The sequence below is a fragment of the Ranitomeya variabilis genome, chromosome 5 (genome assembly GCF_051348905.1).
Source record: "Ranitomeya variabilis isolate aRanVar5 chromosome 5, aRanVar5.hap1, whole genome shotgun sequence".
Classification (NCBI taxonomy): domain Eukaryota; kingdom Metazoa; phylum Chordata; class Amphibia; order Anura; family Dendrobatidae; genus Ranitomeya; species Ranitomeya variabilis.
Window position 1 is genome coordinate 187,887,561 of NC_135236.1, and position 13,011 is coordinate 187,900,571.

The 13,011-nt window shown below is 42.0% G+C and overlaps 1 protein-coding gene across 4 annotated transcripts in view; it reads left to right on the plus strand.

Moving 5' to 3' along the window:
* The window catches only part of LOC143775467 (lamin-B3-like), an 84,407-nt gene that overhangs the window by 15,794 nt on the left and 55,602 nt on the right, over positions 1-13,011 (plus strand). For 2 of the 4 annotated variants that reach the window (XM_077263629.1, XM_077263628.1), the window contains exons 4-5: positions 8,248-8,418; positions 9,234-9,362. In XM_077263629.1, coding sequence (XP_077119744.1) covers positions 8,248-8,418; positions 9,234-9,362 — 300 coding nt within the window. The remainder of the gene's footprint in view (positions 1-8,247; positions 8,419-9,233; positions 9,363-13,011) is intronic. The other 2 variants (XM_077263631.1, XM_077263630.1) reach the window with 1 other exon arrangement.

Genomic DNA, 13,011 nt, shown 5'->3' on the forward strand with positions numbered 1-13,011 from the left:
ACACTCAAACAATTCTTTTTTTTTTTTCTGTGACTAACAAGATACAGCACGCCATATTTCAACTTTGAATTTACTGTAGCTGAAATTCAGCTGTTTGCAAAGGTGATGCAAAGTAAAAAATTTTTTGTTGTTGCTAATACTGTGCTCCTACCTCACTATCTGAGCAACATGACTGGGAAAAAGCGAGGCTGTGGTGGAAGGGAGAAGTAGGCTTGATGTTCAAGGTGTATGTGAGGTAGGTGGTAATGTTTGTGAAAGCACTATTGAAGCAATGTCTCGTCCTATGCAAAGACAACTGACAACTTATGTTACTGGACTGGCTACTACACTACTTTTCTTTGGCAGACGCACAGTGGTACGCCTTGTCGATGATTCCAAGAAAGAGCATGTACTCGAGTGGATGGCAAGCGCAGCTTCAAGTGGACTTTCCTCCTCTTCCTCAACATCACACCCAGTACAGTCCACAGAAGTGGCACCCAAATTCCCCTTGCTCCCCTCGCGTCCCAACTCTCCAACCGTACAACGGACTGTACGGAACCACAGATGGGTGAGTCTGAAGAGCTGTTCTCACGTTATATGCCATGGTCATCAGAAGTGTACACAAAAGCTTCACAGAGTCAAGAGAAGGAAATCTACACCGATGCCCCCAATTTTTTTTTTTAGCTTGGAACCGGGGCAGGACAAAGTAGGGTCCGAGCAGCATCCTGACCCTCGTCATCAGAAGTTAAACCCTGGGGGGGTATCCGGATAAAACTCAGATATCTGAGGCTCACGCAGACAATACTGTGCTTTCAGGGCAAGAAGAGGAGGAGGGTGACTCCAAGTGCGAGGAATGTGATAACACAGGATGATTGTGATGAGGTGTTAGATCCCAGTTGGCATGAACATAGAGGCTCACAGCTGAGTAGGTCATCTGAGGTGGAAGATGAGGAGGTTAGGTTGTGCCGTACATCGCAGACACGTAGTGATACTGCCATGACGAGCAATGCATCCTCAGTCACAACTGTTCCTGTGACCAGCAACATCCGTGGGTCTGCAGCTCGCAGGGGTGGCAGGGGTTGCCTATCCTGGGCTATTTTTGACACTGAAAAGGATGAGCCAACTTGCGTAATCTGCCAACTTTGCATGAAGTAAAAAAACGGAGTCGAGGTAAAAAAGTGCAATCATTTGACTACTACATGTATGAACCTTCACATGCGCAATCAACATGCTTTACTGTGGGAATCCCACTGCTTAAAAATGCGGACCTCAACAACCATCGGCCGCCCCATCAATTGCATCTGTTGCTTCTTCCTCCTCTGTTACCATGCCAGTTATTGAGATGCAGGTCTTCAACCGCAGAACCTCGGGTTCTTTACCTGCTCCAGTCACGCTGACTGAGAGCCCACCATCCGCAGTAACGGAAGCGGACATTCCTGCTGTTTTTGACCGATCTCAGAGAATGAGCACACCACTAGTTTCTTGATCCAGGATAACATCTCCGCCTGCACCTCTCACGGTCCAGCCGTTTGTCCGGTTCACTATACTCCGCCCTCTCACAGCCCTGCAGCCAGCCCATGGTTCCATTGTTCCCACGTAAAAGATTTTCCTCCTATGCATGACAAAGCGAAGAGGTTGAACTCCACCATCTCCAATCTGTGAAATGCTGCCTTTTCGCCTGGTAGATACAGATGGTTTCCGAAAGCTGATGGCTGTCGCAGTCCCCCAATACCAATTGCTCAGTCGCTATTACTTTTCTAAGAAAGCTGTGCCTGCCCTACACCAGCATGTCGCAGACAACATCACCCATTCCTTGACCAAATCTGTCTGCCAGGGTGCATTTCACCACAGACACTTGGATGAGTAAGCATGGTCCAGGGCGTTACATCTTGCTGACTGGGCACTGGGTAACTCTAGTGGCGCTGGGGACAGGCGCTGCTCCACAAGTTTTGGAATCCCCAAGGCTTGCAGGACAAACCTTTACATTTAACACTTCCTGCACTGCTTCTGCCTCCAATATCTCTTCTACGACCTCCACCTGCACCCTCAACCTCTGCCTTGACGAGACACGCGTTCCAACAGTGCAGAGCGAATCTCCACCACCTCTGTACTGCGCAGCCAGGGCTTAACTCAATCGGGCAGTATTAAAATTGATATGCCTTGGAGATCGCAGTCATACAGCTGAAGATTTGTGGACATCTCTCCAGGCTGAGTTTGATCAATGGCTGTCTGCGCTGAACCTGCATCTGTGGAAGGTCATGTCCGATAATGGTGCGAACCTTGTGGCGGCCCTACGGCGAGGCAAGCTCACACTCGTGCCTTGCATGGCTCACGTCCTCAATCTGGTGGTACAGCATTTTCTCCGACACTATCCTGACCTGGGTGAGCTGCTGTGTCCTCATTTCCGTCGTTCGTACCCCTCTAGTCATCAACTTGCATTGATACAGAGGTCTTTGTCCATGCCAGTTAACAGGTTGATATGCAATGTGCCGACACTGTGGAATTCTGCTCTGCACAGGTTGCAGCGACTGTGGTAGCAGCAAAAAGCCCTGACGCAGTATGTCATGTCGTATAGTCTGTGCCAACGCAGTACGGACGTGGCGCATTTCACATTTACAGAGTGGGCACAGATTAAGGACCTCTGCACAGTTTTGAAATGGCTACTAAGATGGTTAGCGATGACACCATCATCGGCATCACTATTCTGGTCATCTATATGCTGGAGCAGACTTTGAATATCCTGTGGGAGGAGATGGTGGTCCCAGAAGCAGAGGAGGAAGCAGAAGGGATAACATTGTCTCTAAGTTCAAGACTGTTGCCACACAGGCTGGTGCCAAGGGAGGGTGGATTACTGCGATTGAGGGGGGCTGGTGATAACAGACAAACTGTTATCGAAGGTGCAAGATCCGAGGAACAAATGGAGGAGGTGATGGGCGAGCAGCTGCCAGATAAAGAGAATAATCCTCCCCTCACTGTTGTTTGTGGTTGGCGGGAGGGGTCGGAGGAAACAAGCCTAATTGTTACCCAGCCACCAACACAGCTTGGGCTTGGACCTCATGGTAGAGCCCGACATATGAGTGCCTTCTTGCTGCACTATCTGCAACATGATCCCTGTATAGTTATGATTAGGAATACTGCTGACTACTGGGTTGCCTCTGTTAGATCCACGTTATAAAACCAAATTTTGCCAAATGATTCCCACCCTGAAAAAGGACCTGCTAATGGAGTACCGAAACATGCTTTTACACAACCTTAAGAGACACCTGGACCCGTTGAAGCGTCAAGCACCCGAAACGGCCATCGTCTGTCTGTGTTCCCCGCATTCCACTTCACACCTGCCCGGTCTCCTTGCCTAAACCTTTGATGGTATAATAAAGGACTCTGTTCACACAGTAATCCCGGTGAGTGCTGCATCACTATCTTCATTTTCTCTGAGTGTACAAATGTGTTTTTCATTCGAGCACCACATACCGGCTGTAGATTACCGATATTCATCTGTTACTTAGGATCTTATCCTGACATATAATTCGAGTATAACCTTGGTGCCGTTCACCTGTGGATCTCTTTGGTTGCTACGACTTTGAGAGCTTTTTCCCTAAGAATGCAGTGAAGCACACAGTTCGCATTGCAGCTCTAGACTTCCAACCTGCGGCACGTCAATTCTTCAACTCCATTAGCATTAACATTAGCAGCAGCGGTAGCGGTGGAAGAAGCAATTTCTGGGAGTCCTTTGACACTTTTTTTTTTTTTTACACCAACTCGTGCACCAGCACAACAGGGTCCAAGTCTTACACACGGTGAATGAATAGAGAGAATAGTGCATGAGTATCTAGAACTGAATATAAAAACCATCTGGTAGGGTTTGGACCCTTTCATATTTTGGTCTTCCAAAATGGATGAGTGGCCTGAGCTCGCCTCACACGCCTGGAGGTTTTATCATGCCCGGCAGCCAGCGTTCTCTCAGAACGTGTTTTCAGCACTGCTGGTGGTGTCCTGATGGATGAGAGCAACCGGCTGTCCACTGAAAATGTAGACCCCCTAACTTTCATCAAGAGGAACAAGTCATAGATCTCCAAGGACTTTTGCATCTCAATCGCAGACTGTACAGACTAGGTGATATTACATATTTTAGGGTGATGCATTCATGTCGCGTAACTGCACTCTGTGACGTCTTTAGTGTGGCTTTTGTGGCTGCTGCTGATAACACAAATTTGTGGAAATGTGAACAGTCATGGTTGGTCTAGATCTGCTGGGTTAGATGTAGTGGAAGACGTCTCGGTCCCTATTGTACTATTTGTACTCTCGTGGAATTGATGCCACTTCTGTGGTGTAAGGCCCTCATTTGTTTAATTGTGAATACTCCTGGTTGGGTCTCCTTCATGCGTGTTGCCTGTAGTAGTAGGCCTCCGAGACAGTCAGGCCTCCACTTCCTTACACTCAACTAACCGGCTACCCGTGTTACTGTCCTTAAATTTTTCTGATAATGGTAGTCTAAAAAACTTATATTTAGGCCACATGAGTGTGGCTCAGCATGAAAGCGGGTAGAAGTGTTGCATGTGGTATCTGGTCTCCCAGCAAACGGGTCCTACACTGATCCCTCACCCACCTCAACTTACTGTGACGTTCAGTTGAAAGCTGTAAATGCTGTCCCAGATCCTCATACCTGGATGATTGCTGCAGTTCCATGGTAAATTTTGTACTGTGGGTGAATTGAGGCCACTTTTTGGTGTCTGTCCCTCATTTGTTGTGTTTTGGTAGCATTTGGGGCCGTTATAAGGTGTTGTCCATGCGTTTGTTTTTGCCTCCCATTGATCTGAATGGTGTTTGGTTATGTTCCGTGAATATAATGTTATTATTTATTTATATAGCACCATTAATTCCATGGTGCTGTACATGAGAAAAGGGGGTTACATACAGGGTTATAGATATTAAGAGAAAATAAATTTAGAATGACAGACTGGTACAGAGGGGAGAGGACCCTGTCCTTGCCGACTTACATTCTATATTTGACAAGTTGGCGAATATTGCAACTTTGGCGATCGTAATCCGAACCTTGAAATATTCGCTCATCTCTATTCATAATCTTGCCTTTCCACTAAGGCCTGGAGGAACTGGCTGGTGTTATGAGCTTTAGTATCTTTTACTGCCAGTGTCTTGGTAACAACAATTTTTTTTTTTTTTTTATGTCACAAACAAATTAAACATTAATGGCAAAATTGTTCACTTTGTGACACGTGCAGGCATCCATTTTAAGACATGTAAAGCATCTCTTGAGTCTTTTTAAGATCATCCTTTTGGTTAAGGGCTTCTTCAATCACTAATTTTCTAATACTTTCTCTTACCAAAGAAACGCCAAGTTTGTGGCCATGTCTCAACTAAGATTTGCAAAAGCTGTGTCTTTCACAACAAGCTCTAAGCCGTCTTTTAAACATATCTGCTGTCATTAGTTTTGTCACTTAAAAAATATCTTGTAACTGATGTTTGAGACACTGTTTCCTCCTCCTTGGCATGGTGGAAAGTGCTGGACACTGGTTTTTTTGGTGTCAGTTATCTTTGAGTCACAGCTTTGAAAACTTCCGGCTGTAATCCTTGCAAATGTCTTTTTAGATTGGAAGCTCTTGTTGGAGTATTTTTATCACTGCCTGAGTATGCACTGATTTTGAGCTCACAGCATTTGTTTTCATCTGTCGTACACGGAAACACAAAATATTTAACTTGAGTTTAATGTGAAATGCTCAGATACAGCTGACTTCATAGAAAGCTTCTTAGGCATTTTGTAATCCTATAAATTCGATCTCGAGAATTCTGTCCTATAAAAAAAAAAAAAAAAAGTTTGTAATATGTTAATGGATAGCTTTACTCTGAATTTTCAATCTCTGGCTTTTCTCAGGGTACAGCTCAGAAAACGTTTCACCTCGTGATGCTTCACTCTCTATGAATAGGGAAGGAGGGAGGGATCAAGTTTGTTCTGAATCATACCCCAGAAAGAAAGAAAGAAACTGCTAGCAGAGCCAATAACAGAGCATCAGATCAACTAACTTCTCCAAACATGAGTTCAGAGGAAAAGCAAATTAAAACATGAAGCCTACAGATAAATCATACACTGGACTAGTTTATGCACAGTTTATTGAAAGTTTTGATGTGCTTGTAAGAAGTAGTTGCCTTAATCCTGTTTTCCTGTTCACGTTAGCAGTTCTTGAGTTGAGTGCAGGGCTGTTTGCATTCCTTAGGCTACTTTCACACATCAGGCTTTTTGTTTCAGGCAGAATCCGGCCAATGTTAGAAAAAATGGATACGTTGCACATAGTGAAAAAAAACTGATGCAACAGATCAGTTTTTCTGAAGAGAGAGAGAGACGGAAAATCTGTATGATTTCAATAGAAAAAGCTTTGAAAACCATATCCGGATTCCGCATTCAATGTTTCACAGTTTCATGCGTTTTTTGCTGGTTCCGTCACTGTACGCTTTTTTCGTCGCACAAAAAAAGTCCATCTGGACGTTTTGTCCGGCCGCCGGAAACTACTATTTGGACGGATCCGGGAAAAAATGGATGAAACGTCTGGCCATAAGGCGCAGTCCGGCGCTAATAAAACTCTATGACAAAAAACGGATCTGGCGTAAAAAAAACACGGATCCGTTTTTTTTTTTTTAAATTGCCGGATTGTGCCTGAAACAAAGCCTGATGTGTGAAAGTATCCTTATCAGTGCCTATTTGCTCTGATCTGTAGAGGAGGAGCTTTACTACTGAGCATGTGCATAAAGTACAGCACAGATTCATCTCAACTAAAAGCCCAGATCCTTAGATCGGGAACAGAGCAAACATTTATAGGACACTTCATAACTTTCCCAAATTTGTATGAAAAAATGTAACCCCTTCCGCAATGTACTACTGTACCCAATTTATTAGATATTGTATGAATCTGAGTTGGTTCCTTTTATTCTGACTCCACCAAATGGACTCCGACTCCAGGACTTCACAGCCCAGGTTGCAGACATTGCTGTATCAAAAATGTGGCTTTTGGCAGGAAACACTGTCCATTACAAAAAAAAATATGCTCATTTGGGTGGAATTAGAAACTGCTTAAAATCTGCAAGGATAAAATAAGCAACGAGCATGAGTTCAGGGATCTCATTCGCTTTGCTGGGAATAGGAAATGTTTCCGGTTTTGTGACAACTCCTAGGAAAAAACCAACAAAAAGGCAGCAAATGCATACTGTGTGCACATACTCTTAAGATTAAAGCATTGGACTATTCTGAAGTGGCTTCTATGAGCCGATCTAAATCTTATTGAACATCTGGGGAAGGTGCTGAAACCGGCAGTCTGGAGATGGCACCATCACACTTGAGACAGCTGGAGCAGTTTTCTTATGAGGAGTGAGCCAAAATACCTGTGCAGAGGTGCATAGGCCTGGACAAACAGGATGCTACTTTTATTTTGTTATATTAGGCTACGTTCACATTTGCGGCCAGCGCCGCAGCGTCGGGCGCCGCAGCGGCGCCGCATGCGTCATGCGCCCCTATATTTAACATGGGGGCGCATGGACATGCGGCGCACTTGCGTTTTGCGCCGCATGCGTCGCTGCGGCGCCCGCGTCGGGGCGCAGAGGACGCAGCAAGTTGCATTTTTGCTGCGTCCAAATTCAATGAAAAAAACGACGCATGCGGCGCAAAACGCAGCGTTGTGCATGCGTTTTGCTGCGTTTTTGTTTGCGTTGTGCGCTGCGGCGCCGACGCTGCGGCGCACAACGCAAATGTGAACGTAGCCTTACACAAACACCTTCTCACTTAAAGATTTTTCTGTATTTTCATGACTATGAAAATTGTACATTCACACTGAAGGCATCAAAACTATGAATTAACACATGTGGAATTATATACTTAACAAAAAAGTGTGAAACAACTGAAATTGTCTTATATTCTAGGTTCTTCAAAGTAGCCACCTCTTGCTTTGATGACTGCTTTGCACACTCTTGGCATTCTCTAGATGAAAAAAAAAAAAAAATAAATATATATATATATATATATATATATTATATTTTGAGTTTGATTCTCATTAGTTGGTATTCGTGATTATAAATGCACATTTTACGTTTGTCAGTTTCAAGTTATTTCAGTGCCCATTGTGGTCCTTTCTTACCCTTTACTATTAAAGTAACAACAATTTTGTCTGTGTACATCTTTGCACATTCAGTGTCGGTGGACTAAGTACCTCATTCTGTAATGATCTTACACTCTTAACATGAATTTACTCTTTCTTTCCTCCACAGGAGGTGTCGGAAATGAAAAAACGCCATGATACCAAGATTGTAGAAATTGATTCTGGCCGACGCATAGAATTTGAAAGCAAACTAGCTGAGGCTTTACAGGAACTAAGGAGCGACCATGAACAGCAAATCAAAGACTACAAGGAGCAGCTAGAAAAGACATTTTGCGCTAAGGTGATTCTTTGGTGTTTTCTTGTGAACTTCTAAATGAACATCAGGGTTTTAGATATTGTAGATTAGAATAATACTGGCCCTCTACATTGGTGCAATATTATTTAATTTTGCCTGATCAGGTTCAATGAATGCTTTCCCCTTTATATTAAAAGCTTTAGCTGGTCTAGGAAAGTACAAAGGTATTCTTCACTGAAGCACTGAACGTCTGATGTGTCGACCAAGGAGAAGTAACAAGCAAAGTGTGATCACATGTGACTTTCTTACAATCCTTAAATGCAGCTTTTCTGGAAATCTCTGCACAACTGGAGAGCAACGCGTTATTGAGCAGGGAAGAAAGAGTGAGAGAGATGCCGTACTAAACTCTGCCCTTGTGCCCATCTGAAAAGACGGATGCTGCAAGAAAAATGTTCAAAATTGCATACCTAGAGAAATTAAGAACCCCAATGGAATTCGCCCTGGGATTCCGTCTGAGTTTTTTGTTTTCTCAGGGATTCAGACAGAAAGCCTGACTATATAGGCAAGGTGGGGCTGAATGCAGTGAGAAAAACCTTTCCACAAGTATACCGGATTCTGGATTTTCTTTTATGGGCCTCTGTAGCAAATCTGTTAAATTGCATGGTAACCATTGGAATATATCAGTGAGAATAATCCAACAGGCATTCAGAAAAAGAATTCTAATAAGGGAACTGATCAGTGTTGGGAGCCATTAACAAATTGATTTTAAATACATTTTATTTGTAAAGAAGTTGTAGAGTAGCAAGGAGATATTTGTTCAGTTCGTCACTGTGAAAAATGTAAAATATTTATGTCTGCAGATGTATTATAAAAGAATTACAGCTAAAGAGGTAGTAGAGCAGCAGCAAAGAGAAGAAATGGAATTAAAAAGCAGGTTGGTAGAGAGTGAGGTCCAAGGACAGATAGAGGCCAGCCAAGATCCAGACCAGGTACAAAACTATAGGATGCTAGCATTATAAAGTAAGTAGAGCGAGGCTAGACTGTGAGCAATGAGCTGACCGACAACCACTTCTCTTGATTCATTGTCAGTGACGGGAAATAAACCTCCTGTGAAACCTCTCTGTTGGGAGCCTCCCCCCCCCATACACGTGTTATGATCGTCTGATCTCCCCAAAACTAGCTGGTTTGTGTACGTTTTATACAAATGTGTATGGCCCCTTCAACATGTAAGGAAATCCAGCCATGTGAACTTGCTTACAATTTATGGGAAACACAGGCTCTGTTCACATGTCCGGTAGTAATATCTGTCTTTTAGATTTGCTTTGGGATCATAAAGTTGTTAATAATAATAATAATAATAATAATAATAATAATAATATATAATATATTGTAGTACTTTTTTTCTGATCCAGCGATAGTAGAATTTTTTTTTTTTTTTTTGTCCTGACAAAAAAAAACATGATGGCAACTGTATCCAGCTTTTACAATCCTGGTTCTCATACAAAAAATTTATGACAGCTGGACATGTGAACAGAGCCTTACAATGGCATGATGGGTAAAAGACCACTGCTTACTGACTCAAGACATAAGACCCTCTTAGTCATTGCTCATGTGTTATATGTAAACCATAAACTTGTTCTTCTTTTAGTTTGCCCCTCGATCTGCTGGTTGGCTGCCATAATGTTACTCTGAATTTTGGCTAGTCAGCAGTTCGGTGTATCTCTATTTGCTCAATATATTGTGCACCTGAAGGCAGTAGCCATATGTGGTTGTCACATCCTCGTTATTATACCTCTGATTTCACGCTAACATAAGAAATGTCTGTATTGCGTCTAAAAAATGTAATTGTGAACCATGAATATTTTTTCAGTGTGGAGCTTTGTAAGGAAGTCTTAGCACATGGACAAACATGGCATATCTTTCTGTATGGTCTCCTTATTGGATATGTTTTTCCAATATGGGAAAATTAGTTGGGAAAGATCCAAAACACAAACCTCTTATCCAACCCAATGAACACTGATCCACAATATAACAGATGCTAATATTGAGTCTCCATTGACCTCTATAGGGTAATTTTGACCATGTGATGGCATTTTGAACTTTACTGTGTATATTACAGGTGCTTCTCACAATATCATCATCATCATCATCATCAGCATCATCATGTTAATTTATTCCAGTTCTTAAATACAAAAAGTGTGACTCTATATAGTGAGTTTTTACAAACCGTGATCATCAGTGCCACAGGCTGATCACCTCCATGCCGTGCCACATTGATGCAGGAGGGGGAGCCCCGACCAAGTATTAGGGTATGTGCACACGTTGCGGTTCTCTGCGGATCCGCAGCGTTTTTTGAGGTGCAGAAACGCTGCAGATCCGCAATTGATTTACAGTACAATGTAAATTAATGAGAAAAAAAAAATGCTATGCACACTTTGCAGAAAATCCGCTGCGGAAACGCTGCGGTTTAAAAGAAGTAGCATGTCACTTCTTTTTTGTGAATCTGCAGCGTTTTTGTTCCCACTCCCTTATAGAAAACCGCAGGGGTAAAAACCGCAGGAAAACCGCAGCAAAAACGCACAAAAAAACGCTGCGGAACCGCACAAAAAAACCGCAGGTGCGTTTTCTGCCAGGAGAGACAGAATCCGCATCAGAAATTCCTAAGCCTAATCTGCAACGTGTGCACATACCCTTAAGTGCATTTACTGAATATACATTTCAGTAGACCAACATTTCAGATTTTAAAATAATTTTTCAAGCTGGTGTTATAAAGTATTCTAATTTACTGAGATAATGACTTTTGGGTTTTCATTGGCTGTAAGCCATAACACTGGTCAACAGCATTTTTGGTGCCAAAGATATTTCATCGAATTTAGGGTATTTTTGGGGTGCTGATTCTCAATATGTCATCAGTTTTGCCAGATTGGCTCAAGTTTTTGAGGTTTTTGGTATCTTATTTATAGCACTTGTTGGTAAATGCGACGCATCATCTCATTAATTTCTTTGGATTAGTACTTGAACTGAGCAGTTCTCAATATAGTTTTGTGTTAATTAGTGTTCTAAAAGTTTGTTCATAGCTTGATTTTTGCACTAACTTTATGTTGTTGTCTGTTTTCCAGTGAAAAGCATGAACTCATCAAGAAGAAGTTGTCTTAACGATCCAGACTCAAAACATAGAAGAAACATAACAGACTTCGTAAAAAAAGTGTATTTTGCCTATTTTGGGGTTATGCTTGGGGACCAAGACAAGTTTTGGGCACCACACATAGTGTGCAAAGCATGTATCGAATTATTACGAAAATGGAGCAAAGGACAAAGAAAAAGCTTCAAATTTGGTGTTCCAATGGTGTGGAGAGAGCCAAAAAATCATCATGATGACTGTTATTTATGGTAAACACAGGTACAGGCACATCTTCACAATGAGGGACAGGCCTTCTTGCAGATTCCATGTTACTCCCATTTTCGTTTCTTATGCTTATTGAATCCTTGCACTTGCACTGCACAGAAATAACAGTCATCATGATGATTTTTTGGCTCTCTCCACACCATTGGAACACCAAATTTGAAGCTTTTTCTTTGTCCTTTGCTCCATTTTCGTAATAATTCGATACATGCTTTGCACACTATGTGTGGTGCCCAAAACTTGTCTTGGTCCCCAAGCATAACCCCAAAATAGGCAAAATACACTTTTTTAACGAAGTCTGTTATGTTTCTTCTATGTTTTGGCAGTGTGTATTCACCACAAATGTAACAGAATGAGTCTGGATCGTTAAGACAACTTCTTCTTGATGAGTTCATGCTTTTCACTGGAAAACAGACAACAACATAAAGTTAGTGCAAAAATCAAGCTATGAACAAACTTTTAGAACACTAATTAACACAAAACTATATTGAGAACTGCTCAGTTCAAGTACTAATCCAAAGAAATTAATGAGATGATGCGTCGCATTTACCAACAAGTGCTATAAATAAGATACCAAAAATGTCAAAAACTTGAGCCAATCTGGCAAAACTGATAGCATATTCAGAATCAGCACCCCAAAAATACCCCAAATTCATTAAAATATTTTGGACACCAGAAAAAAATTTTTTTTTTGTTGACCTGTGTAATCATCAACATTAGCAGAAATAAACTCTATATAATGAGTTTCACTTTTTGTATTGAATAACTGAAACAAATTAACTTTATGATATTCTAATTTTGCGAGAAGCATCTGTGCATGTGTGTGTGCATATGTATGTATGTATGTACAGTTATATGAAAAAGTTTGGGCACCCCTATTAATCTTAAGCTTAATGTTTTATAAAAATAGGTTTTTTTTGCAACAGCTATTTCAGTTTCATATATCTAATAACTGTTGGACACAGTAATGTTTCTGCCTTGAAATGAGGTTTATTGTACTAACAGAAAATGTGCAATCTGCATTCAAACAAAATTTGACAGGTGCATAAATATGGGCACCCTTATCATTTTCTTGTTTTAAATTGTCATGCGGGTACTGGGTAGACTACAGCTGATTACCCGGGCCCCTGCGATATCCCTCAGACTAGGGAAAACCCTGTCTGTCCCTCTCCCAGAATTTACACTGATGGTGTGCTTGTCTGGGCCGCCAGGCCTGACCTTGACTCCTGTTTCAG